At 35.3% G+C, this 25,727-nt stretch overlaps 1 protein-coding gene across 1 annotated transcript in view; it reads left to right on the top strand.

Moving 5' to 3' along the window:
• Positions 1-25,727, top strand: part of ANO2 (anoctamin 2) — a 546,921-nt gene that overhangs the window by 280,888 nt on the left and 240,306 nt on the right. The window contains exons 11-13 of the mRNA XM_074195316.1: positions 4,115-4,275; positions 5,889-5,971; positions 9,869-9,976. Coding sequence (XP_074051417.1) covers positions 4,115-4,275; positions 5,889-5,971; positions 9,869-9,976 — 352 coding nt within the window. The remainder of the gene's footprint in view (positions 1-4,114; positions 4,276-5,888; positions 5,972-9,868; positions 9,977-25,727) is intronic.

Genomic DNA, 25,727 nt, shown 5'->3' with positions numbered 1-25,727 from the left:
CAATAAGTTTTCCAGTTTATTGTTAATATCAACTTTCTAAGAAAAAGAGAAAGAGACATGTGGGCATCTCCTTGATCCAGTTTTATTTTTTTCTACCAAATTCTTTGCCTCTAGAGACGGTTTATTAACTAAGGCAGCAATCTTCCTCCCTCATTCTCTTGTGACTAGCCCAGCTCAGTAGCACCCTCTGCTGCCCTTTCATATAGAAACCATAGCAGTGGTTTAGGATTCCAAGCACATTTTTATTCTGCTACTTTTAGAGGCAGGTCAAAATTTAATTTTCATAGAATCTCTAGTTTCTCTGCAGCTGACCTTCAAATTTCAGAATATTGATTTTTACTGTCTTGTCACTAACTTAGGATAGTTAAGATACATGATTTCATTTACTTCATTAATTGTGGAAGCTCTCAGAAGATGATTTTTGGTTAGGTGGAGGGAGAGAGCTGGAGAAATTGAAGACTGATAATTCTTTGGAGTTATGCGATTTTTAATAAACAATAAATAATCTTTTTTCTGAACTTAAACATGAAAAAGGCATATCCATATACAAAATAGAATATAATAGATTAATCTCTTTTCCATACAGCTTTTGTTGTTTAAAAATCATATAATAAATTCAATATGTTACTTTCAGTGATATCCTGTATGTTGGTGCTTCCTTCTGAATTTTTTGTGTTCTTCTCTTTATAGTTAAACATGTTTCATTGGTTCCCTTTTTTATTTCCTTTTATTTCTTCACTTTTTATGTCACTATTGCAGGTTTCCCTCAAACTTTCAATTTATCTTTTTTGCAGGGGAAAGAAAGAAAAGCCCTTGTAATCATTGCCAAGTAAAAGAAGTTCAAACAGTGACTATGTCTGAAAAACATTTGTCTCTTTCTTTTTTTAATTTAAATTTTTTTTCCTCCCAGCTTCATGCAAAAACAACATTTAGTTCCAGAACCTTAAGTTTCAAATTCTCTTCCTTCCTCCCACTCCACTCCCTCTCACTGAGTTAGCAAATTGCTTGGTGTAGGTTAAAAATGTTTAATCATGAAAAATATTAGGACCATAATCATATTGTAAAAATTAACATAACCCCCTCACCTCAAAAAAAAAGAGAAACTTCAAGAAAAATTAAGTGGGGAAATATGCTTCAGTTTTTATTTAGATCTCATAAACTCTGTCTTTGGGATGGATAGCATTCTTTATCATAAGTGCTTCAGAGTTCTCTTGGGTCACAGCAATGCTGAGAAAAGTTAAGTCATTCACAGCTGATCATTCTGCAATATTGCTGTTACTTTGTGTAAGATACATTTCCCATTGCATCTGCTCATTAAGTTTTTGCTGAGAGCATCCTATTCATAATTTCCCATAATAGAACACCATTTCATCTCAATCACATTCCACAATTTGTTCAGCTATTCTGCAACTACTTGGCATCCCCTCAATCTCCAATTCCCCATCAGAAAAAAAGCTGCTCTCTCTGTATGTATATATACATACATACATATATATATATATTACATATATATATTTATATATATATATATAAATCCCTATACATATGATTATTTTCTTTTCACATTTCATCTCTTTTGGAATATAGCCCTAATAGTGGCACTGCTAGACCAAAGTGTAGGCATGGTTTTATAGCCTTTTGGGCCTAGTTTCAATGAGTATAAGTTAATACCTTAGAATTGTTCCAACCTGCATTTTTCCTATCAATAGTGAGATAGAACATTTTAAAAATTTAAATAGATTGCATAGATAACTTCATCTGAGGTCATCTGGTCATATCTCTTGATCATTTGTCAATTGAGGAATGGCTTTTATTTTTAATAAATTTGACTTAGCTATCTATATTTAAGAAATGAGATCTTTATCAAAGAAATTTGTTTCAATATTTTTTTGCCAAAAACGTTGCTTTTGCTAGCTGTATTTCCCTTCATCCTATTCCCCACCTTCATTTATTCTATTCTTTCCTTTCACCCTATCCTTCCTCAAAAGTATATTGTATCTTACTACCTCCTCCCACAATCTTCCCTCCCTATACCACCAACTCCCCACTCCCCTTTCTTTCATTCTTTTCCTTTCCTCTTTTCCTCAAGAGTAAAATAGATTTCTATAATTAATTGAGTGTGTATGTGCCAATTCCAATGAGAGTAAGGCTCTTTCACTCCCCCCACCTCTTCCATTCTACTTCTAAAGCTTTTTCTTGCCTCTTTTATGCAAAATAACTTATGCCATTCTACTTCTCCCTTTCTCCCAGTACATTCCTTTCTCCCTCCCCACCACTAACTCTAACTTTTTAATATACCTTCAGATTCAACTCCCTCCTATGCCTTGCCTATATATGCTCCTTCTAACAGCCCTAATAAGGAAGAAAGCCTTAAGAGTTATAAGTATCATCTTTCCATGCAAGAATACAAGTAGTTCAGTATCATTAACTCCCTAATGATTTGCCTTTCCTGTTTACCTTTGTTATGTTTCATTTGAAGATCAAATCTTGTATTTGAAGATCAAATTTTCTGTTCAGTTCTGGTAATTTTGTCAGGAAAGTTTGAAAGTCCCCTCTTTCATTGAATGTTCATCTTTTCCCCTGAAAGAGTATGTTCAGTATTGCTGGGTAGTTGATTCTTGGTTATAATCCAAGGTCTTTGAGCCCTGTGATCAGTTAATGTAGAAACTTCTAAATTCTGTTATACTGACTGTAGTTCCACAATATTTGAATTGTATCTTTCTGGTTGCTTGTAATATTTTCTCCTTGACTTGGGAGTTCTGAAATTTAGCTACAATATTTCTGGCAGTTTTCATTTAGGGATCTCTTTCAGTTTCTAGTTCATCCTCTGCTTCTAGGATATCAAGGCAATTTTCCTGAACATTAGGTCTCAATCTTTTTAAATTTTCCTTTTAATTCCCCATTTAGAATTTATCCTCCAAAGGTAAAGTTTGCTTTTCTTCCAAATCTTTCCTTTTCTAAATTCTCCTTCCCCTTATTTCCCTTTTGAGTTTGATGTATTTCTATCCCAAACTTTTCTGGTAAGTATGTGTGTGTGTGTGTGGGGGGGGTCAATTCATCTTTGTCTAGTTTAGATGAGTGACATTCGTATGATTTCCACTTCCTATTCCCCTTCTGGCATGTTTGTATGCTCTTTTCATACATCTATGTTACAAGAAATAATAGTCATCCCAACCCTTTATTTTAGCATTTATTTCCTTCCTTCTTGAGGAATCAGGTAGTGACAGGATTGACTCATGCATGGTCATACAGTAAATTAGTAGTAGAACCAAGATCAGATACTCAAGAATCTTGATATCCTGAGAGTATCCTAAGATGCCTATAGATCACACATTTGTATTATATTTGGTAGCACTGGGGAAATATACTAAATCTATAAACAATATAAACAGGAATGTTGCTATTAATTTTGTTTGTTCATTTTTTAAGAGAACAGATGATGTGGCATGTCATGACTTGGTGGTAGATTTAGTAAGTGCCATTTCTGGGACAGATTTTTCTTTATTAGGACAATGTAGCCAATGAGTAAGAGGGTTCTAGATTTACCATAGGTGAACTTGATGTGAGATGAATTCCTGGAACATCTTCAAATTCCTGGAATATCTTTGAATTCCTGAATTTTTTTACAGATTGTCATATTTAAGGTTAATTTATTAAAATAACAAGTCAGATAAAACTTATGAAAAGTTCTGCATTTGGGGGAAAAAGCAGTTCTTTTAATGCTAAGCTTTTCTTTAATGGGAAAACAGAGTTTAATTTTTTTCCAGCAGATTTCCATAGAATAGGTCTCCCTTATGACAGTATATATATTTATCAGCCATAGGTCATACAAGAGAGCCAAAGTGACTGACCTATGCAAGACTCAACTCCATGACACTAATTACAGAATCTTTAGTAACAACTCCTACTATTTTCTTAGAAACAAAAATAAAAAAAGATTAATGTTCTGATTTGGGGCCATTCATCCTCATTACTGATAAAGATCCATAAGATCTTCAAGGTCAACTGATAGTTGGTCTGATTATTAAAAGTTATATATTTGGATTGTACAAACCACTGAAGTGTAATCATCCATGAAATAGTTTTGAATTATTTGCCTCTTTGACCCCTACAGCAAAGAAATGTGTGACCAACAGAATGCCTTCACAATGTGTCCACTTTGTGACAAATCCTGTGACTATTGGAACCTGAGTACTGCATGTGGCACAGCAAGGGCCAGTCACCTATTTGACAACCCTGCCACTGTCTTTTTCTCCATCTTCATGGCCCTGTGGGGTGAGTGGTACTCTGAAAGAATTGGTAGAGGGACTTTGATTCTAAATAGGCAAAGTGACCAGAATGTCCATATCTTAATGTTTCTCTCTCTTCCCTCCCTTTTTATGCCTCAGAGAATATTTTTTGGGGAAGGGGGAAGACTTGTTTCCCTTTATCTAATCTGGGGATGAGAATATGAATATTTCTCCAAGCATATATGTTCTGTCTTCTTTAGAGATTAAGTCAAGAAGTTTTCCCTTTCATTTCCATGTGATAATTATTTAACTAACCTCAATGAAATTCACACCAGTTCAATGATCATTTATTGAATGCTTAGCATTTAGGACACATTTTGAAGATTAAAAATTTGCTGCATATAATCCAAAAAATACTCCATATCAGGTACAATGTTTATCATTTTACATATATTGTCTCATTTGATTCTGTGAGGTAGATGCTGTTATCTCCCTTTTATAATTGAGGAAACCAAAGCAAAAAGGGGTTAATGACCTGCCCAAGGTCACATAGCTGGTAACTGAATTCAGATTTCAACTCTGGTTTTCTTAACTCTAGGCTCATCTTTCTATCAAGTGCATTTCCCAGCTACCTCAAACATATTTTAATTAATTCTAATTAATTAAAAATAAAATAAAATTTAAATTTAAATTAATTAAAATTAATTCTGTAATCTGTCTCAAAGGCTTATCAAATATTCTCCCTATAATATGATACCCAGAATTGAACCCAATACTTGAGATGTGGTAAGACAAATACTTCCCTAATCCTATCAACTATGTCCTTCCTTATGATTACCTTCATTCTTATTATTTCCATATCTTATAACTGGATTACATGTATGGTTGGAGAGATAGACAGGACATTTAAGTACTTATTATGTGCCAGGCACTCTGCCAGCTAGAACTGGAAATATAAATACAATATTCATTGTTTTGGTGTGAATTCTGCTTAGCTTGGGGGAAGTATGTGAATTCCTAATTTGGAACTTACTATCTATATGACCTCAGAGAACCAAGGGGGTTATAATAGATGATTTTTAAGATACCATATAATTGTCAGATCCTATACTCCTATGTAGGGTTTCTTAAGTTATATAAGGAGAAAGGAGTTTCCAGGCATATGGAGTTAGTTTATACTTGGAAATTTTTTAATGAAATAAATTAAAAAAGCAGAACATGGAATTGTTCTATAAGAAAATGCATAAATGTAGATATTTTGTGAACCTTTTATTCATCATTAGAATCTGTCCTCATTCATTCTCTGTCCACTGTCATCACCCCTACTATCATGGACTCTTTCCTTTCATTCATTAGTTTTATAATTTAAGTATAGATATTGTGTGTGTGTGTGTGTGTGTGTGTGTATGTGTGTGTGTATGTATGTGTGTGTGTGTATTCACTGGGAAAAGAGTGGAGGTTGTTTGTATATCTTTTGGTACCTGAGGATGTGGAATATTTGTTTTGAATTTGGTCTTGCTAAGAAGTAAAGGGATAAATTAAATGTTATAAGGGGAGGTGAAGGACTCCAATTTGAACTACAAGGGTAGAAAGAAGTATTATCTTGAAAAATCTTATTGAATCTCTCTCTCTCTGTGTCATTTACTTTTTTCTCCTAAGCCACCATGTTTCTTGAAAACTGGAAGCGATTACAGATGAGACTAGGTTACTTCTGGGACCTGACTGGCATAGAAGAGGAAGAAGTGAGTTTTCTTGTTTATGTGACTGCCTTTGCATCTCTCTCTCTCTCTCTCTCTCTCTCTCTCTCTCTCTCTCTCTCTCTCTCTCTCTCTCTCTCTCTCTCTCCCTCCCTCCCTCCCTCCCTGGGAGTTTCTGAAGATGTGGAGGGTGGGGAAAGAAAATTGGTGCAGCTGCTCTTTGCTTGCCTTCTTGAATAAGATGAACCTGGAATTCCAATCATATTAAGCCAGATTTTCACTCATCTGCCTCGATATCCTCTTTTGTGAAATAAGATTGCATCACTGACATCACTGGACCTTTGTGGTGTCCTTGAATTGGAGATTCCCTCTGCCAGCCCTCCCCCCCTTTTAAGAAAAAAAGGCAATAAAACAGATAAATCTTAATTGCCTTAGATGCAAATCCTCAAAAAAAATTTTAGATGACATTTTGGGACTTTTGTTTCCTTAGTGCCACAGAGCACTAATCTCTCTACCTGGCCATAAATGGTCTCTCAAAGACTTTGGTATTTACTATCCTTGAACTTTTTAAAGTGTATGTCTAAGTATCTTCTAGAAGATTGCTCACACCATCTGGGGAGTGGGGTAGGTAGAAAAGGAGAGAACTGATTGTCAAATATTCCTTAACATTGATGGAAAGAATAACAAAAGTGCTGGCAGATCATTCTAGCTGTGGGAAACTGGGATAAGAACAAAAAGGTTAAGGGTGGATTCTCCTAAAGACAAGTTTTCCAGAACAAATAATGTTAAACTAAAAAGAAAATTGCTTCGGGGTGTGATGAGACAACTAGTATTTTGTTTGGTGCTCATGATAAATAGAAAGCATGAAGGTACGTGTAATAAGTAACAGAGCCAGAATTCAAACCCTGGTACCTCCCATGATTTCTAATAATAGTCTTTCCATGCTAACAAGATGACTTTCTCTCTGGCTGTAACTAGTAATGGAACACATCTAGATCAGTTTTTTTTTGATGTTCTCAACTCTCCTTAGCCACAGGTATCATTTATTAATCTTTGAGAGTATTGATGATGGAGGAAAGGATCAAGGAATTGTGACTTCAGATGGCATGTAGGTGGGCAAAGGAGATTCAGGAGCTGCTCATAAAGATCAGTTTGAAATGTTGAAGCAGCTGCCACATGATAACAGAACTCTTCCTCTGTCCTCTATATTCTGAAAGAAAAATGGTGAGTGGTGTGTACTTAATAGAGTCCTGAATTGGCAACCAGGTTACTTCTTGGTTTCCTAACTGATTCAGCTGTCTTCTGTTAAAAGAGAAAATGAGAACTTTTAGGGACTTCAAGATCATCTTGTCCATTCTGTCATTTTTATAGTGAAGAAACTTTTCTTTGGACCTTTTTCTAGAATTGCAAAGTGTCTTGCCCAAGGTCACCAGGGTTGGAGCTGCAACAAAAAGCTACACCTCCAGACTTTGAAATGGAAGGGTGAGGGGCAGCATGTAGATCGATCATGTCACTTTACAATATAAGGCATTGAGGCTAGAAGAGGTATAAGAATTTGTCCAAGGTCACACAGTTAGTTATAAAAGACCCAGGATTAGAACCTTTATTTTGGCTGTGACACTTAGCACTTAATAGCCCTCTTTGAACTCCAGTTTCTTTATATGCCAAATGGAAGTGTTAATACTTGAGTATTTTTTCAATAATATTGTAAGCACAGAGTTATATAAACCTTAAAGCACTATAGAAATGTAAGCTATCATCATCATCGTCTTTATCATCCTGTGTGTTATCTATGATATATTTTATTAAAGGAAATGTCTGGCAAGGTGAAGCCTGACCAAAGTTTAAAAAGACTGCGTAGTAGTCATATATATGCCCAATGAGACCTCTCTTGATAGGAGGTCTTCTACAAAGTCATTTTAGTCACATAATGTACAGGGAGTGTACAATTTGTATAGGTCCCTGAATCACTTATTATGGGAAAGGAAATAATCACATGATAGATATCAGATCTCTAAGGGAATTTATAATATAATATTTCTTTCCAAAAAAAAGCACATAATTAGTGTACTAGAGGCAATAGAGTAGGGTAGCCTAAGACAAGGGTGATTTCATGAAAAAAGTGCAGTCTTGAATAAAGATGATCTGAGAAATGTTTAGGAGAGAGATAAATGATCTGAATAAAGAATTGAAGGCAAGTTGGGGGGCACTTTCTAAATCATTTGGACATATGCCTCCAGACAAGTTATTAGCAGGTTTACATAACTGCGTCACAAGATTCAGCCTGGATTGAGATGAAAGTTATAGGGAGTAACATGTTATAATGAAAAGGCTCCTGAATTTCAATTTATTGCACCTGACTGAATCACAGTTCCAATACTTAAAACAAAACAGGTGTTTAATAAGCAGCCACAAGGTATAGAATATGGTAGGTGCTGTGAAGGAACAAAGTTTAGAGAGGATGAAGTCCTTATCCTCAAGGAACTTACAATTAGGGTGACGAGGCAAGGCAACAGTACAAAATACCCATTATACATTTTATACAGGGTAATTACTATCTGTGTGATTTTGTCCATCACTCAATCTTCCTTGACATTTGTAAAATAAGAGGATTAAACTCTGATTCTCTCTGAAGGTCTTTCTAGCTCTGAATTCAATGATAAGAATATATCGGTTGCTGTGGAAATGGAGGAAAAAATGTACATTTCTAGATCTCAGTGGAAGGAGTTTTGGGAGGTGGGGAGTGGGGCAAGAATAGGGTCTTGGAAGAATACACTAAGTATCACTTGACTGTAGAATTAGAACTAGAAAGGCACTTAGAGATTAGTTAATACAACCATCTAACTTTATAAATGAGGAAACTATAGAATGCTAAGAGATTAAATAACTCTCAAAGGTTATGTAAATAGTTAGGATTCAAGCCAGATTGGAACCAAGATGCTCACATCTAACTTCCTATACTTTTTCCAGATATTCACTGACTGCTCTAGTTAGATTTTAGATCTCTACAAGTCTAAGAATAGCTGATTATCATTCCATTTCCTACAGTCTCACCCAAGGAAAAATATCTAATATCTTGGAATCATAAAAATAGAAAGCATCCATACTTTTATCTCTAAATGTTTTGTCTCCTTCATTGGGATCTTTCCTTTTAGCCCAAAAGATGACTGACTGGGTGGGCTCTTATAAAAATCATTTTAGTGTATGATTAGCAGAGACCTTATGGTGATAGATGATCTAATGACCAATAATCTCAACAAAAGTGATAGATTTATGAATGGGAGGGGGTAATTATTATCTTGGCTGTCTGGGCTCCCTAATTCTAGGGAAGTTTGCTTCTTTGTTTTGCATGGTTTAACACAATCCATTGTGGTTTTGGGGAAGCTCTCATTGATTGTAAAGGTTGAGTTAAGTGATGGTTTTGTTTTTTTATATTTCTTGTCAGTTAGTTGAAAAAATAGAGTGATGGAATCTAAACAGATGTTCTATACCTACTTTTACTTGAAAGCAGTAGGGACCCATCTGGTCTTCTATCTCAGAGATGATTTGAGGTTTCATGTTTTGGGGAAGAACTAATTTTGGTGGGATGGCCAGCACCACAGTTCACCTGTGATACAAAGCATGTGGTTTTCTTTGGAAGCAGCTGACCTGCTAATGTTTCTTCTTTCTTTTCTCAACATCTGCTCTACACCAAGGAGAATGCTCAGGTTTGATTTTCAGTGTGGTAACAGATGTCTCTGTTTTCCTTCTTTCCCTTGTTCTTTGTTGTGCTTTTGGTCCCCACTCCTTGTGATTGATCAGTAACAGTTAATGGCTTACCTTGCCCATCCTGAACCATAGTTTTCATGTATTTGTATATCTGGCTGTTTTCCACTGACTATGAACTCTTCTTTTTTGGTCTTCCTGACCACTTTTCTCTTCTGCTCTTATTTTGTGTTTTAGGAACACTCCCGGCCTGAGTATGAAACTAAGGTTCGAGAAAAAATGCTGAAGGAGAATAAGAACCTTGTCCAGAAAATGGAAACAGATAAAACAGAGAGTGATGATGAGGTAAGTTCCTGAGGATCACTTATCCTTATTAATTTTAGCTTCCCAAGTTTGTTTTCTTGTTGTTTCTGGAACTACTTGAGGAATGAAAGGTTAGAATGATGAATAAAATGGAAGTAGGACATTTCTTTTTGTCACTGCAGCCAAGACTTGTAGGAAATGATCATCAGTCATACTTTGGTCAATGTTTTTCTGTCATCCATTTTTTCACCCTATGAAAAGTGGATAAAGTATGTTAGGGGGAGGAAGGGAGGAAATCTAGACCATGTTTATCTTGGTTACATCAAATTCTTGATCTTCCCATTTCAATAGTAATTTCAGAGGAAACACTACAAAATGATTCTTAGGGCCCAAAGAAACAAGTCACTATTACAAGCAGCATCCTGCTACTTACTCAGGAATCCTTGAAATTTCACATTTAGGATGATGGTTTTGGTTCTTCATTTGTGCTGCAGTTTGAACTTTAAGTATGTCTTGCTAGACATTCAAAAAGGTATCATAGATGGTATATGTCTACTCTCCTCATTTATCTCCAACCTTTTACTTTTGTGTTTCTGTTCCTCCAAATATGAACTGAGTGAAATATTTTTAAAAATTCATTTATTTTTTGCATTTTCCCTTGCTGCACCTTTGTCTCTGAATTGAAATTTTTCATGAATTCATTTTATTTCATTTTACATACTCAGAGTTAGCATTTCTCCATTTTAACATGCAAAATTATGCAAAGGCAAAGGTATGTGGTATTTTTTTTAAATCAGAACACAAGTTCTCTCTTCAATAGAACTTCAGTTTAAGAATGGTCTTCTGCTTACTCAAAGTTGTGTTGTTTTGAAATAATCAATTTGTTCTTAGGAAAAGTAATCATCACTTTCACTATCACTGCTTTGAGGAGCAACAATATCCCTACCAAAAAAGCATTCATCAAATGGCATTATTTTCATCCTCCTCTACATTCCAAATACTTTTGAATCATTTCTCCTGTTTCTTCTACTCTCCCTCTTTTCTCTCCCTCCTATTTCTCTCTATCATTGCCTTCCCCATTCCCCCCAACTTTAATTTCCTTCTGTCTAGTGTTCCTTCCCCTCCCTCTCTAAATTTACAAAGAATTTCACCTGGAAGAGACTTTAGAAAGCATCAGATCCAGTCTAATCACTTTACAGATGAGAAAACTGAGATTCAGAATTGCTTGCCTTATTTCCTTCAGTTAGGGAGGGGCAACTACTAATCCTGTGTACTTTCATAGAATGTTTTACATTCTCCTTTAGTTGGAATAAATAAGCCATTTACTTTATTTGGCTTACTTATGTTTGACCTAATAAATAGCTGCTTTCATAGAAACATAGAATCTTATATCATTTTTCATTTCATGCCACTTGCCTTTTAATATATTTAATTTGAATCCCTTGCTTGTACTTGTTTTGGAATTAATCATTCCTTCTTTTGGGTGACTACTAGATCTACAATGATTTTTTATATTCCTCAGTCTATTCATTGATTTATTCACTCTCTAGTTTTTTGTGTTTTTTAAAATTTTTTTTTTTAATTGGGCCTATAATAAAGCTAGAAGTTTCCCCTTGTGTTGTTTTAGGTGAGGTGGCTAGCCCTACTTAGTTTTATCCTGACTTCCTGTGCTTTGTGGTGCAGTGCAGTGGATCCCTCTGGACCCCCTGTGTGAGGAATAAAAGAATCCCTTGGCCCTATGTTTCTTTACTGGTTTCTGCCCACTGTTACTCCTTAGGATTTTCAAGGTTCTAACTTGGGGCTGTCTAATCACTGGGATTTTCTTGAGAGAGTTTTGATCCTTTACCTAGCCTTGCAGGTTGTACAGCTCACTGGGCCATCTCTGCTTATGGTGGGGGGTTTCCCTGTGCAGGTATTTTAAAATGAAATTCCTCTTCCCTGTTGCCCTCTAGCTTCTGACAGACCTCTTGTGCATTTCTGAGAAGTCTTTGTATTTTACTGAAGAATTTTTTGATCATTATTCTGTCTAGTGCAAATTTCAGGATTTAATTGAAGTACAAGCTTATAGGAACTAGATGGTCTACCTATTATTCACACAGTCTTCTTGCCTGACATTTCCTTATATCATTTCTAATCCATAAAATGTGCAAAAATGATAAATGGAAATTTCAGGGCTCAGATAAATAGTACATTAGTTTGCATGTTCTTCTCTATCCTTAAAATACAAACTTAGAATTACAAAAACCTCTTTTACCCATCTTTTAAATCTGTCATCTCAGAAACCCCTTCTGCCACCTTTCATTGTCAGGATCTTGAACATTTGTCTGTACTTCCTGTTTTTACTTCCTCATTTCCCATTTATTTGTCAATTCTTTGCAATCAAGTTTATAAACCGCCATTTGAATCAGACTACTCTCTCAAGATAACAGCAATTCTAAATTGTGCTAACCTTTTCTTAGTCCTTTCCCTTCTTGACCTGTCTATAGTGTTTGATACCATTGGTTCACTTGTTTTTCTTGTTGCTATTCTCATCTGGCTCTCTTCCTCCATGTCTGAACACTCCTCAAAATATTATTGTCCTAATTTGTAGGCAGTTATAAGTTACTTTTAAGTAGATTTAGCTTACATTTTAGAACTTCAGTTGGTAAATAAGTCAAGAAAAGTAGCTCTGAAATAAATAAAGAAGAGAACTCAAGATTCATTCTGTGACCCTGACTCTGTCCCTTTTCTTCCCTGGGCCTGTCCCTTGCACCTATTGTCACATATGGCTCCATCCATTGCTTATAAACTTAGCTGTGGAATAGAATAAGATCATAACCACTGATATTTCTTGGAGTGAAAGAGCATGGCAAGTGGAAAGAATATGAGTTCAAGATTAAGAGACCTGGATTCTAGTCTCTAGTCTTAGCTCCACCATTAGTGTCTATCTGTCTCTCTGTCTGTCTCTGTCAATCTCTCTCTCTATCTCTGTCTCAGTTTCTCTCTCTCTTTTTCTGTCCCTCTCTCTCTCTCTCTTCCCTTCCTTTTCCTCTCCCTTTCCCCATCTTACTCTCCTCCATGTCCCTCTCCCTATTTCCCTTTCCTCCCCTCCTCTTCTCTCCTCCTCTGCCATCTTGGAAATTCTCATTTTCATATAGTATAAAATCAGAGGATTGGACTAAATGATCTCTAAAGGTCCATTTTAGATCTAAAAGATTAATCCTAATAAAAACTAGATTTCCTTGGGAATAACTTGAATCACTGAATTTTAAAAGTTGGAAAGTCAAATCTCAATAGTCATCTTGTTTAACTCTTACATCCAAAAGAAAAACACAATATGTTATTCCCCAAAAGTAATCATTCAATCTGTATTTGAAAATGATTCTAGTTAGAGAGAATCCGTTAGTTCTAATGGCAACCCAGTCTACATAGATAGATCTATTCAAAATCTGTTCCTGATATTAAACTTAAATTTGCCTATTTTCAGTCTTCATTCACCACTCTTTGTTCTGTTCTCTGGCATCAAAAAGAGCAAAACTCATCCTTTTCTGTGTAAAAGTCATTGAACTATTTGAAGATAGCTTTCGTGTCTTGGAATTCTCTTTTCTAAGTTGAGTATTACTGGTTCCTTCACCTCAACATTTTGTAGGATAGACTTAAGACCTGTAATCCTCCTGGCTATCTACCTCTGGACATCTTATTAAAATCTTTCCTTAGCTGTGGCACTCTGAAGCATCTATAATACTTTAGATAACGATTGACAAAAGCAAAATATGTAAAGCTCTACCTCTCTTAATGCAGGTCAAGAACTAGCACTAGATAGAGCTTGTAAATGATTTCTTACCATCAGTTAATCAGTTCTCTGATTGTCTTATCTTTATATTCTCAGAATCTAACTGACAAGTTGGGCAGCTAGGTGCTACAGTAGATAGAACACTGGCCTTGGAGTCAGGAGAACTGAGTTTGAATCCAACCTCAGACACTTGATACTTACTTGTTGTATGGTTTTGGACAAGTCATTTAACCCTGATTGCCTTGCATCCAGTGTCACTGCACTTAGATGATTCTGGAGGAGAAAGTGAGGCATGAGAAAGGTAGACATGAGATGGGAAGTATATCCAAGATATGAGACATAGCCAGTTTAAAAATAGAGAGATGAGAAATGGAGTATTATATGAGCAAATCCTGGACAATTTGACATGACCACAGAGTATAAGGAGGGGAGAAATTAGTCCTAAGTTTGGAAAGGAAGACCACATCATAAAAATTATTTTAAAAATTAAACTGAGGAATATATATTTTTTCATGTAGGGAATCATTAGAATTTTATTAAATATACAAATGACATGGTCAGACCTGCACATCACTTTGTTAACTGTGTAGAGGATGGTATAGATAGGGAAAAGATTCATTGTAGGGTTACTGATTAGGAGCCTATTGCAAGAATCTAGAAAAGAGGGAATGAAAACTTGAACTAGACTGTTGGCTCTGTGAGGAGAAAAAATGGGAGGGAAATAAACATTGTTTTGGAAACAGTCATGACAAGATTTAGCAACAAGTGCAAGGGATATTGAACCAAGGAAAATGTCTTGATATAAACTTGGGGAACTAGTAAAGTTTAGGAGGAGGGATTTTTGGGGAAAAATAATCAAAGATAACATATTCCTCTTCTTTATCAGTTCATATACCACATGATGTTGAATCTGATTCAATAAAATATTTCCCTGCCACACATTTTCCAAGAAAAGACTGAATTAGAGGGTAAACATACATTGTCTAATACTTTTTAGACCATGGAGAGCAAATACATATAGACATGAAAATAAATACACTAGTCTGTATGTTTTTTTTCCAAGAGGGAACTGATTGTTTCCCCTAATTAGATACACCTTCCATCTATCAAAATAATCTTCCTAAAACACAAATATGATCTTATCTGGTCATTTGAAGTGTTTCTTATTTAAAAGTCTTCGCTTTCTTACTATTTTTTTCTGATAAAATATTTTTGACTGACTTTTTAGACTTTCACAATCTAATTCCAATTACCTTTCTCATTTTATTTCAAATTAATCCCTTACATTTACTCTTTATTTTAGCCAAATTGGATTGCATACCTTTACTCAAATTCAGTATTCCATCTCTCACTTCTCTATCTCTTAGAATCTTTAGTTTCTTTTCAGGATTAGTTAAGATGTCTTTCCTGATGCTCATATTTATTAGCATGGATTCTCTCTGTCTCTCTGTCTTCCTCCCCCCCCCTCCATCCAACCCTTTCTCCTTCCCCTTGTCCCCCCCCATTGTCTTGTATGTACTTGTCTAAATTAGTTATTGTTTCACTATAGTAGAATGTAATAGCAATATTCTACAGTAAGGGATTATTTTTCATTTTTTAATGAAATTAATGAATAAAATATATTTATTGAGTGATTACTATGTGCTGAGTAGGGTGACGAGTGCTAGAGATACAAATAGGAGTTTATATTCTAACTTAGAAACCAATTATAAAATATATCCTCAAGGAGTTTATACTTTAACTGGGAAGTCAATGACAAAATAAATTTTGTGCATGATGCATATGGAAATTCTAAAGCTTCAGTAAATGGTAAGAATCACAGATAAGGTTGACTTTGTAGGTCTAATTCCTTGCACATCATAGTAAATTAACAAATGCCTTTTTAAATGAAGGAGAGAGAAGTAGTCATTAGAGTGATCTATTGTTGCAAATATCTTCAGTCAGAAAGAGCACTGAATATAGAATCTAAAGACCTAGGTTTCAGCTACCGACTCTTTGATCATTAACCTCTTTTATCTCTTTCCTTATTTGTACAATGAATGGATTTGATGAAACAATTGCTATGGTCGCTTCTAGTTCTGATACTTTGATTTAGTTCTAAAAGAGAAACTAATTTGGAGGAACTATTTTGAAAGAAGTCTCCAACATGGTTGATGCCCATGAGTCGGAAGGCTGTTGTGTGACAAGTGAGAATGCTAATATAACCTTTGCTTGGATCACTTACCAGTATTAAAAGGACTTTATAAATAACAATGTTTAACTTATTCCTGGAATTTACATCATAGAACTTGTTTTCACTCAAGCATTTAACCTATAAGGATGAAAGGACCTGTCCTCCAGGTACTCCCTGGCCTTGCTTGTTGTATTATACTCAATGAATGTTTTATAAGAAGCATTGAAAGTAGAAGAACATTTGCCAAGAGGAGAACTTCAGATGAGATGCGTGTTAATTTACTGTTGCAGCACATCACCCTGGGGATAATTATTTCAAAAGAGAACTCATCTAAAGTTAAAGTAGCTAAAACATTTACACCAGCTGCCTCTGGCACTAGCAGAAAACACACATGGGAAATGCATTATGTATGACTGCTGTCTTTGACAAGAAGGAAGACAGAAACAACAGGAAGCTCACAGATAGAGGGGAGAAAGAGGGAAGCTCTGATAAGAAGGATGTTGGGATTCTCCTTCTTTTCTCTGTCTTGTTGGGCCAAGACCCATAAAACTCTTGGAGAAGTACTCTCATTGTTCTTTTAATCCTTTGAGAAAAGTTTTCATGTCTCTCTTGCTATCTCTAGCCTTATCAGTGATTCTCTCACTGATTGTGTCATAAGCTACTACATGGCATAATGATTAGAATACTAGGCTCGAAATTAGAAAGACCTAGCTTTTTTAATTCAAATTTGAGCGCTGATACTTATGTGTGACTCTGGGGAAACCCTGCTTGCCTCAGTTTTTTCTGTCTGTAAAATGAGTTGAAGAAGAAAATGGCAAACCACTCCAGTATGTTTGCCAAGGAAAACCCCACTTAAGATCATGAAGAGTTGGACATGACTGAAATGACAGATCAACAATATGTATCATGCACTGTGCTAGACATTGAGACAATAAAAGCAAAATATGAAATAGTTCCCATAGAGCTTATATTTTATTAGTTGGAGCGGAACAAGATATGCATAGATAAGAATATACACAGACACATTATAGACAAAGTAATTTTGGATAAAATTATTTAACCTGCCTGTGCTCCAGTTACCTTACATATAAAATTAGTCTGAACTAAATTATAGATATCTTATACAAGTGGTTATATTTTTGAAGCTGTTTAGTACAACACTCATTTGATTAAAAAAATCACAACCTAAATCTTTGCCTAAGACTACTTCTTTTTATCATTATGAAGAATTGATCAACAAGTTGAGGAGGAAATGACTGCAGAGAGAGAAATGATTTTTCCTGAAAGTCACAGAGCACACAAAAAATATAGGTCATATTTGAAATCAGTTCTTCTGTCTTCAAGTGTAAGGATGATTCTAGTTTGCCAAACTACCTTATTGCTTTCATAATGGAAGACTCTTCCTGGGAAGTGTTAGAATCACATCTGAATTTTTTTTGGAAAATTGTGATTTTTCAGTCATACTTTTGTTCGATAAGTTAATCACAAATCTGTTAGAAAGGAGGTCTTAATATTGAAATCTTCTGTATTTTTGGTTTATATGAAGTAGCATCAAATCAAATTTTTGTATTTCTTTTCATTTTGAAAGTCATTAATCTATATCATCTTCTTCTCTGAGACATTTTTCTTATTGAATTCAGTAAACATTCAATGCCTACTATGGGGGAGGGAAATTTTAAAAAATTCTTTTCAGGAACCATCCTTGCTTTCATGAAATTGAAAGTTCATCAGTGGTGACAATGGCACATACATTTCACTATACTACATGATATTGCATAAACCATGTAAGCAGTCAAAGGGTTTCTGGTTTGTAAATTATGAAAAGAAGTAAAATATTTGAAGAACAGTAAAGTTGGTAGGGCCAAAGTATAAAGGACTTTAAAAACCAAACAGAGGGTGCAACTAGGTGGTGCAGTGAATAGAGCCATGGAGTCAGGAGGACCTGAGTTCAAATTCGGCCTCAGGCACTTAATAATTACTTAGCTTTGTAACCTTGGACAAGTCACTTAACCCCACTGCCTTATAAAAACTAAAAAAAAAAACCCAAACAGAGGTTCCTGGAGGTAATAGGAAGCCACTGGAGTTTATTGAATGAGAGATTAATGGTGGTGATAAAATGGTCATATTTGCATTTTAAGAAGATCGATTTTACAGCTGAGTGATGGATCAATTGGAATTGAGAGAGTTTCATAGCAGGAAGATCTACCTCCTGACTTATTAGAATAGACAGTTTTGAGGTGATTAGAACCTGTACTAAGGTAGTGGAAGTGTCAAAGGAGAGAAAGGAACATAAACTACAGATGTTTGAAGCAGAATTGACAAGACTTGATAACTGATTGGATATGGTGGAGGTAGGTAGGAGAATGAGCAGTCCAGAATTAGATTTTGAACCTGAGTAACTGGATGAATAGTTATACTTCTGACAGTAGTAGGGAAGTTTCAAAGAGGAGAGGGTTTGAGGCAGGGGAGCTTTGGAGCTTTGGAGCCATCTGCATGACATTGTATAACAATTGTTTAACCATTGGAGCTCTATTCTATCATTTAATGACATAAAGGGTGAAGAGGGACTAGGACAGAGCCTTGGGGAATACCCACTGGTAGTGAGTATGATATGAAGGAACATTCAGCAAAGGAGGAGAGCAATATCATAAAAACCAAGAGAAAAGAATCAAGGTGGAGAGCACAATCAACAGTGTCAAAGGAGAGGTCAAGATGGATGAAAACTGAGAAAAAAACAATTCACTTTGGTAATTAAGAGATCATTGATAATTTGGAGAAAGCAGATTTGGGTTGAATGATGAGACTGGCACACAGATTGCAAAAAGTTAAAAAAAAAAGGTAAGAAAGCTAGTGTTTAGTCTCAAGGAATTTAGCCACAAAAGGAAAAGATAATAGTTATTTGGGATACATGGATTTTTTTTTTAATAATAGGAGAGACATGACAAATTTACAGGCATCAAGTAAGCATCTAGTAGATGGAGAATTTGAAAATTACCAATAGAATAGGCATAATAGAGAGGACAATCCATTGGGGAAATATGGGATGGAAAGGGATCACTTATCCATGTAGAGGCATTTCCTTGGAAGGAGAAGGACCACCTCTAGTGAAAAAAAAAAGGGTGAAGGAAGATACAATGGCAGGTGGCATTTTAGTGATAAGAGATGAAAAATAAGACATAAGAGGGAGGTCTTTGTGAATAGCTTCATTATTTTTTCAGTGAAATATCAGACGAGGTTCCCAGCTCAAAGCATGGGATGGGGTGGGGTGGGTGGGGGGGAGGAGGATGCTGTGAGAAGTTTATGAGGGATAAAAAGACTTGGAAAAGTCACTGTGGTGAGTTAAATGATGAGGGAGTTGTTTTTGTTTCATGTCTGACTTTTTATAATTCTGTGGACCATACTGTCTATGGAATTTTCTTGGCAAAGTTACTGGAGTAGTTAGACATTTCCTTCTTCAGTTAATTTTACAGATGAAGAACTGAGGCAAAGTTAAATGAATTGCACTGGGTCACATATGCACCTGAGGCCAGACCTGAACTCAGGAAGATGAGTCTTTCTGGTTCCAGGTCCAGCACTCTATCCATTGAACCACATAGTTGCCCCTGAAGCATATAAATGAGAAAAAGAGAATCCTTAGCAATAAGGAGCTTTTAGTCTAATGGAGGAACATGAAGACAGAAGAAAATGAAACATCAGAAGTGAAGGAGGAAGAAGGAACAAGCAGAGAGGGTGGAGGATGATGATGTGGAATCTGAACCCTTTTTAAATGAAGGCTCAGAGAAAAACTTCATGCCCCACCCTTCAGCTCTCTAATCAGTGGGGAGTTCTGATGAGGTTTGAGTACCAAAGCTGATGAAATCTTCATGATGATAAGATTTTCCCAGGGCTAGGGATGGTAGTTATGATGAAGATGATGATGATGATCAATGTGAGACCTTGCTTATAAGGCAAAATTTGATCTTTTTTTTTATACACAATGCAGAGACATTAGAGGATTTTAATCAGAGAAGTTACATGACTCAGCCTGTGTTTTAAGAGAATAGGTTATGCATCTCTGTGAAGATAATAGAAAGTTACTTTATAGAAATTGATCTTTTAATTTTTTCCAATTACATGTAAAGACAGTTTTCAATATTGATTTTCTCTAAGATTTTGAGTTCCACATTTTTCAGTTTTCCCCCTTCCCCATGACAGCAAGTTATCTGATATGGGTTATATTTGTACAATCATATTTAACTCAATTCCATATCGGTCATGTAAAAGAAAGATCAGAATGAAAGGTAAAAACATGAGAAAGAAAAAAAGGAAACTAATTTTAAGAAGTGAAAATCATATGCTTTGATCTACATTCAGATTCCATAGTTTTTTCTCTGGATATGGATGGCATTGTTCATCACAAGTCTTTTTGGAATTGTCTTTGCTAATTGAGCTAATGAGAGAAATTTAGTCTATCACAGAAAATCATCATACAGTGCTGCTGCTAATGTGTACAATGTTTTCCTGGTTCTGCTCCCCTCACTCAGCATAGTTCATGTAACTTTCCAGGTTTTTCTGAAATCAACCTGACATTGATTTCTTACATATTCTATCACATTCTATCACAATTTAATGAACCATTCTCCAATTGGTGGATATCCCCTCAATTTGTAATTCTTTGGAAATTCACAATTTTTAAAGAATTAGCTTCATAGGATCTTAGAACTCTAAGAGAGCTTTAAAAAAATCACCTAGTCTATACCCTCTAATTTATAGAAATGGAAACTCAGTTCAGAGAAGTCAATGAGTTGCCCAAAGTCACATAGCTCAGTAAAGGCAGAGCTTGGAGCACTGCCCATTTCCTTATTCCCCCTTCGGTATTCTTTTTACTATACTATGGCTAGTATACTAAAGTATATAAAGAGCTTTAGCTCTTCTAGTGGAAGGAATATCAACCTGGGCTACTCCCTCTAGTGGTAAAGATTGCAATCCAGTCATGCCTTTCTTACCTAACATGATTCTAATCAATATCTCCCTATGGATCTGCCCTAGAAGACCTACTCAATGAATTAGCCTTCCTCTAGCTCATTTACACTTCCATGGGTGGCAGGACAGTACTCTGGGTTGTCTTTCTGTTAGACATTACGTGTTCTTTTGCCAAACATACATTTCCTAGATAATATCTTTTATTTGTTTCTTGTACATGTATCATCATTGGTACTATGTTGGTAGCTATTGAAATCTACTACACATCTCTTCTGGGTAATGTGTATTTTAATTCTTTGTTCATGATTTATAATGAAAATGTATCATTGCTGATATTACAGGGTTAGAAAGATGGATTTTTGTGTCAGGGAACTCTTTGTGATTATTGAAAGTAGAACACTTCTTCTCAAATGCAATAAAGCATACTCTTTTTCTCCTGCACATTTCTGGACACAACACATGTGTATATGAATTGGCTATCAAAGATGTATATATTAATGGATGACTTCAGTATCTTTCCCTTTCCAACTGGATGCCACAATTTTTACAACATAACCACTGAAAAAGAAGATAGCCTAACAGGAAAAAAAAAGAAATTATAGAATTAGAGACAGTCTTTGGTGAAGTAGGTAGAGCACTGACCCTAAAATCAGAAGGACTGAGTTCAAATCTGGCCTCCGAAATTTACTAGCTATGGGATCTTGAACAAGTCCCTTAACCTTGAATTTCACATTCACATTTATTTCCAGTCATCCTACTTTATATCTGGCCACTGGATCCAGAGGGCTCTGGAGGAAAAAGTGAGACTTGCGATTTAGTACAGTACCACTTCTTCTCATAAATCCAATTCATGTTCATATCATGGCATAACCTCCCTAATATCATGGTCTTCTAAGAAAACAACATACAAAGAATTATATAATAAATAATTCATTTGAACTTTACATAACAGTATTAATTTTCCCATTCACTGCAAAAGCTCTTTCATCCTCTTATGTCAGATAATTTCCCTCATTCTGACTTCCCTTTCCCCTTATCCCAGTGCATTTCCTCTTTCTTACCCCTTAATTTTATTAATTTAAGATATCACTCCATCATAGCCATATCCACTGTCTATGTTACTTTTTCTAACTACTTTAATAAAGATAAAGTTCTGAGGAGTAACAAGTACCATCTTCCCACATAGGAATATAAACTTTTTAACCTTATTAAATCCATAAGATTTATTTTCCTTTTTTCCTTTGTGTATTTATTTTGAGAGTTGTATTTTAAAATCAAATTTCTATTAAGCTCTGGTTTTGTTTTTATCAGGAATGTTTTAAAGTCCTTTATTTAATTTAATATTTTTTTCTCCTAAAAGATTATCATCAATTTGCTGAGTAGGTGATACTTGTTTGTAATCTTAGCTCCTTTGATCTCTGGAATATCATTATTCTAAGCTCTCTTCTACTTTCCAGAATATCATATTCCAAGTCCTGTAGTCCTTCAATATTTTTTTTTGTCCTGTCTGTGTCTCCACAATATTTCTATTTAACCAGTTCTGCTTGTTAAGGAGCCTTTTCCTTCAGTGGATTTTTGTGTAACTTTTACTATTTGACCTAATCTTTAAGATTTTATATTCTTACATATTCTATGCCTGTTTTGTCAATTTCTTTTTTCTATGATTCTTTTGCAATACTCATCCTCCCCCTAATTTTCCTTCTACCTCTCTTATTTGATTTTTAAAATCCTTTTTATATCTTTTAGAATTTTTTGGGGGGAGGGGGAAAATTTGAGATCAGTTCATATTTTTCTTTCAGATTTTGAATTTAATAGTTTTGACCTTGTTGTCTTCTTCTGATTTTGTGTTTTGGTATTTTATGTCACCATAGTAGCTTTCTATGGTCAAGTTCATTTTATTTGTTTGCCCATTTTCCCAGCCTATTTCTTAACTTTTAATTTTTTGTGTAGCTGTTTTCAGAGGAAGTTCTAGGAATTTGTAAGTTTTCAAGTTCTTTCCAGGGGCTCTGATCTAAGTAGAGGGGTATTTACTACTCTCTTGTCTTGTGCATGTCAATAAGTACTCTTTTCTACCCTGGAACTATGACCAGAGTCCCTTTTCCAGCTTCAAGTTCTGGTGTGCTAGTGCTCCTTCTTACCCAGGACTGCAACCAAGATTGTGCCCAGATCCCTGTATGGACAATACAAAAGAGTTCTGTGTACAGGGCCAGTAATGGTACCCCCGAAGTCTCCTTCTAACCAGTTGTCTGACCCCCTTATTGTCTGTGGTCTGAGAGCTCTCACAACTGCTGATGATAGTTTAGTTCCCCTGATGGTCTGCTGCTGCCTTGCCAAAGCCTGGCCTCCTACTGTTGTTTTGCTGGACTATACTCGTCTCTCACCCTGGTGTGATTGACCTCTCCTACTGACTTTCTAAGTTGTCTTTGACTGGAAATTTGTTTTACCCATTCTTTTATTTTGAGACATTGTTTAAATTTGGAAGATATATGGAAATTTGAGAGATCTCAGGCAAGCCCCTCCCTTTTCTCCACCAACTTCAACCACTCTTCTTTCTCAATGCTTTTTTCCTTATCTTGTGAGATAAGAATTTTGTAGTCAAAAAGCAGCACAGAACTCAAAGTTGAGCAAGAATTCCTTGAAAAACTGTTTGACATTCACTTGAAGACTTCTGGTAAAGAGTAACCTATGACCTTTTATTCATAGTTTTCAGAGACAAGAAGATTTTAAAGTTCCATTCCTTTGCCCTATTAAGACCACATAAGGTATATTGCTTTCAGTCTTGGTTACCATGTTAGGAAGGATGCTGATCATTTGAAAAACATCCAAAAGATGGTGAAGGTTCTATATATCATCCCATATGCTGATCAGATGAAAGAAATGGGGAAGTTTAATCTGGAGAAGAGAAGAATTGCATAGGAAATGATAACCTTTTTTTTTTTTGAGGTGTTTTTATCAAACGATGAATGACCACTTGTCACAATATTTTCAGGTGGGCTTTTGAGTTCTCTTCTTTCAAATTCTATGCTTCTCTTATTTTGAGAGTCTAAATTCAGATTGGTAGAATTTTGGTAACTACAGAAATTTGACATTAAATTCATTTTTTATTATAATGGTACACAGTTTACCAGGCCAACTTCCATAAATATCATCATGAATTTGGGCATCTGCATTTAGTTTAGATCTTTCATGTCAGGAAATTTGCCCTGGCAAAGTACTCATCCAAATATTTGCACTTCTTAGCATATAGCAGTTCCCATCCAAGAACTGCAGTTAGCTTTTTTATAAACATGAATGAATTAATGCTCTCAACACTGCCATAAGCCATTTGCCATCTGGATTATTTAAAGGCGTGGGACTATGAAGTGACCAGGCCAAAGACCTGCAATGAGTCAGTGAAAGAACATGAGTATTCTTTGGGAATTTGGACTGAGGTTATCTTAAATGGAAACACATCAGACAATTCTTTATACTGTCTTTTCTACAGATTCTCTGGGGTGAGTCAGGAATTGATAATCAGTCCAACAGCAGTGGAACACTGGGCTTGACTAATGGGTGTCTATGTCATTATTAGTCTAACATCAGCCATCATCCCATCACCAACAAACATCATTACTGAAAGCCATTATAAATTGCATAATTGCACATAGAATTGTGCTTAGGATCTACATACCCCAATATTACATGGACAAAGTCCTTGCTGAATAAAGGCTTAAAAATCTAAGACAGAGATATTCAATCTTTTTTGTATCATGAACTCCATGTCAGAACCATGTTATTAAATATATAAAATAAAACATATAGAATCATAAAGGAGATCAATTATCAAAATATATTTTTTAAAAGTTCATGAGCCTTTAGGTTGAGACTCCTTGAACTTGAGCAATGTGGCAGTTGATATAACTTTATTGGTTTAGGTTTGCAAATATAGTTTAGACATTATGTATGAAATTTAGAAGAGTTAACCCCAAATGCCAGGGCTTTTGTCTAATTCAAGTGGCTTTCCACAACAAAATGAAGTATATTTCTACTATGTATGTGTGCTTTTATTAAAAATAGATTCTTTATAACAACAACAAAGCATCAATAGCAACAAGTATTAATATAAACATTTTGTAACATGACTAAAAGCAAGGTTTATAGATACATTACTATGGTCAAAGTAGCACAGTCAGCAGACTAGAAAACCTAAATGAACACATCATGCTTTACTTGATTTCCATTTCCCTACTCAGGACTCAGGAAGGGTCCTTCTCCATTAAGCAGACATTTTGGGAGCTTTAGCTCTAGACTCCACTTTAACTCCCTATGTGATGATACCTAGAAGGGGAATAAGGAGACTTGAATTCTAGTCTCTGTTATTAAGTTGGTACTAAATGGGAAGGTAACATCCCATTCTGGATCTCATTTTTCTCATCTCTAAAATGAAAAGATGAATTTGTATAAGGTTTAAAGTATTTTTCATTGCTAATATTTTAAATATCATTAAAGGCAGTATTCTATAATATGGTACAAAGATAGAAAGAACATTGGATTCACAGTCAAGAAATATAACCAATTGCTATGATCCTGGGAAAGTCATTGAGTGTTTGTATAAATAAGAAGATTGGACTGGATAGAAGATGCTCAAAGTTCCTTCAAAGCGCAATTAAAGGGCACAGTGGATAGAATTCAAGACTCATCTTCCTGAGTTCAAATCAGACACATACTAACCATGCGATCCTGAGCAAGTCACTTAACTTGCCTCAAGTCCTCATCTTTAAAATGAACTTGAGAAGGAAATGTCCAACCACTCAACTACCTTCCTCAAAAAAACAAAACAAAACCTCCAAATGGGCTCATGAGGATTTGAACATGGACAAAAAGAAGATTCCTTTAAGCCCTAATAT

The sequence above is a fragment of the Macrotis lagotis genome, chromosome 7 (assembly GCF_037893015.1).
Source record: "Macrotis lagotis isolate mMagLag1 chromosome 7, bilby.v1.9.chrom.fasta, whole genome shotgun sequence".
NCBI classification, from domain to species: Eukaryota; Metazoa; Chordata; class Mammalia; order Peramelemorphia; family Peramelidae; genus Macrotis; species Macrotis lagotis.
Note: the sequence above shows the minus strand (reverse complement) of the source record. Positions and strands in the feature narration are given on the sequence as shown.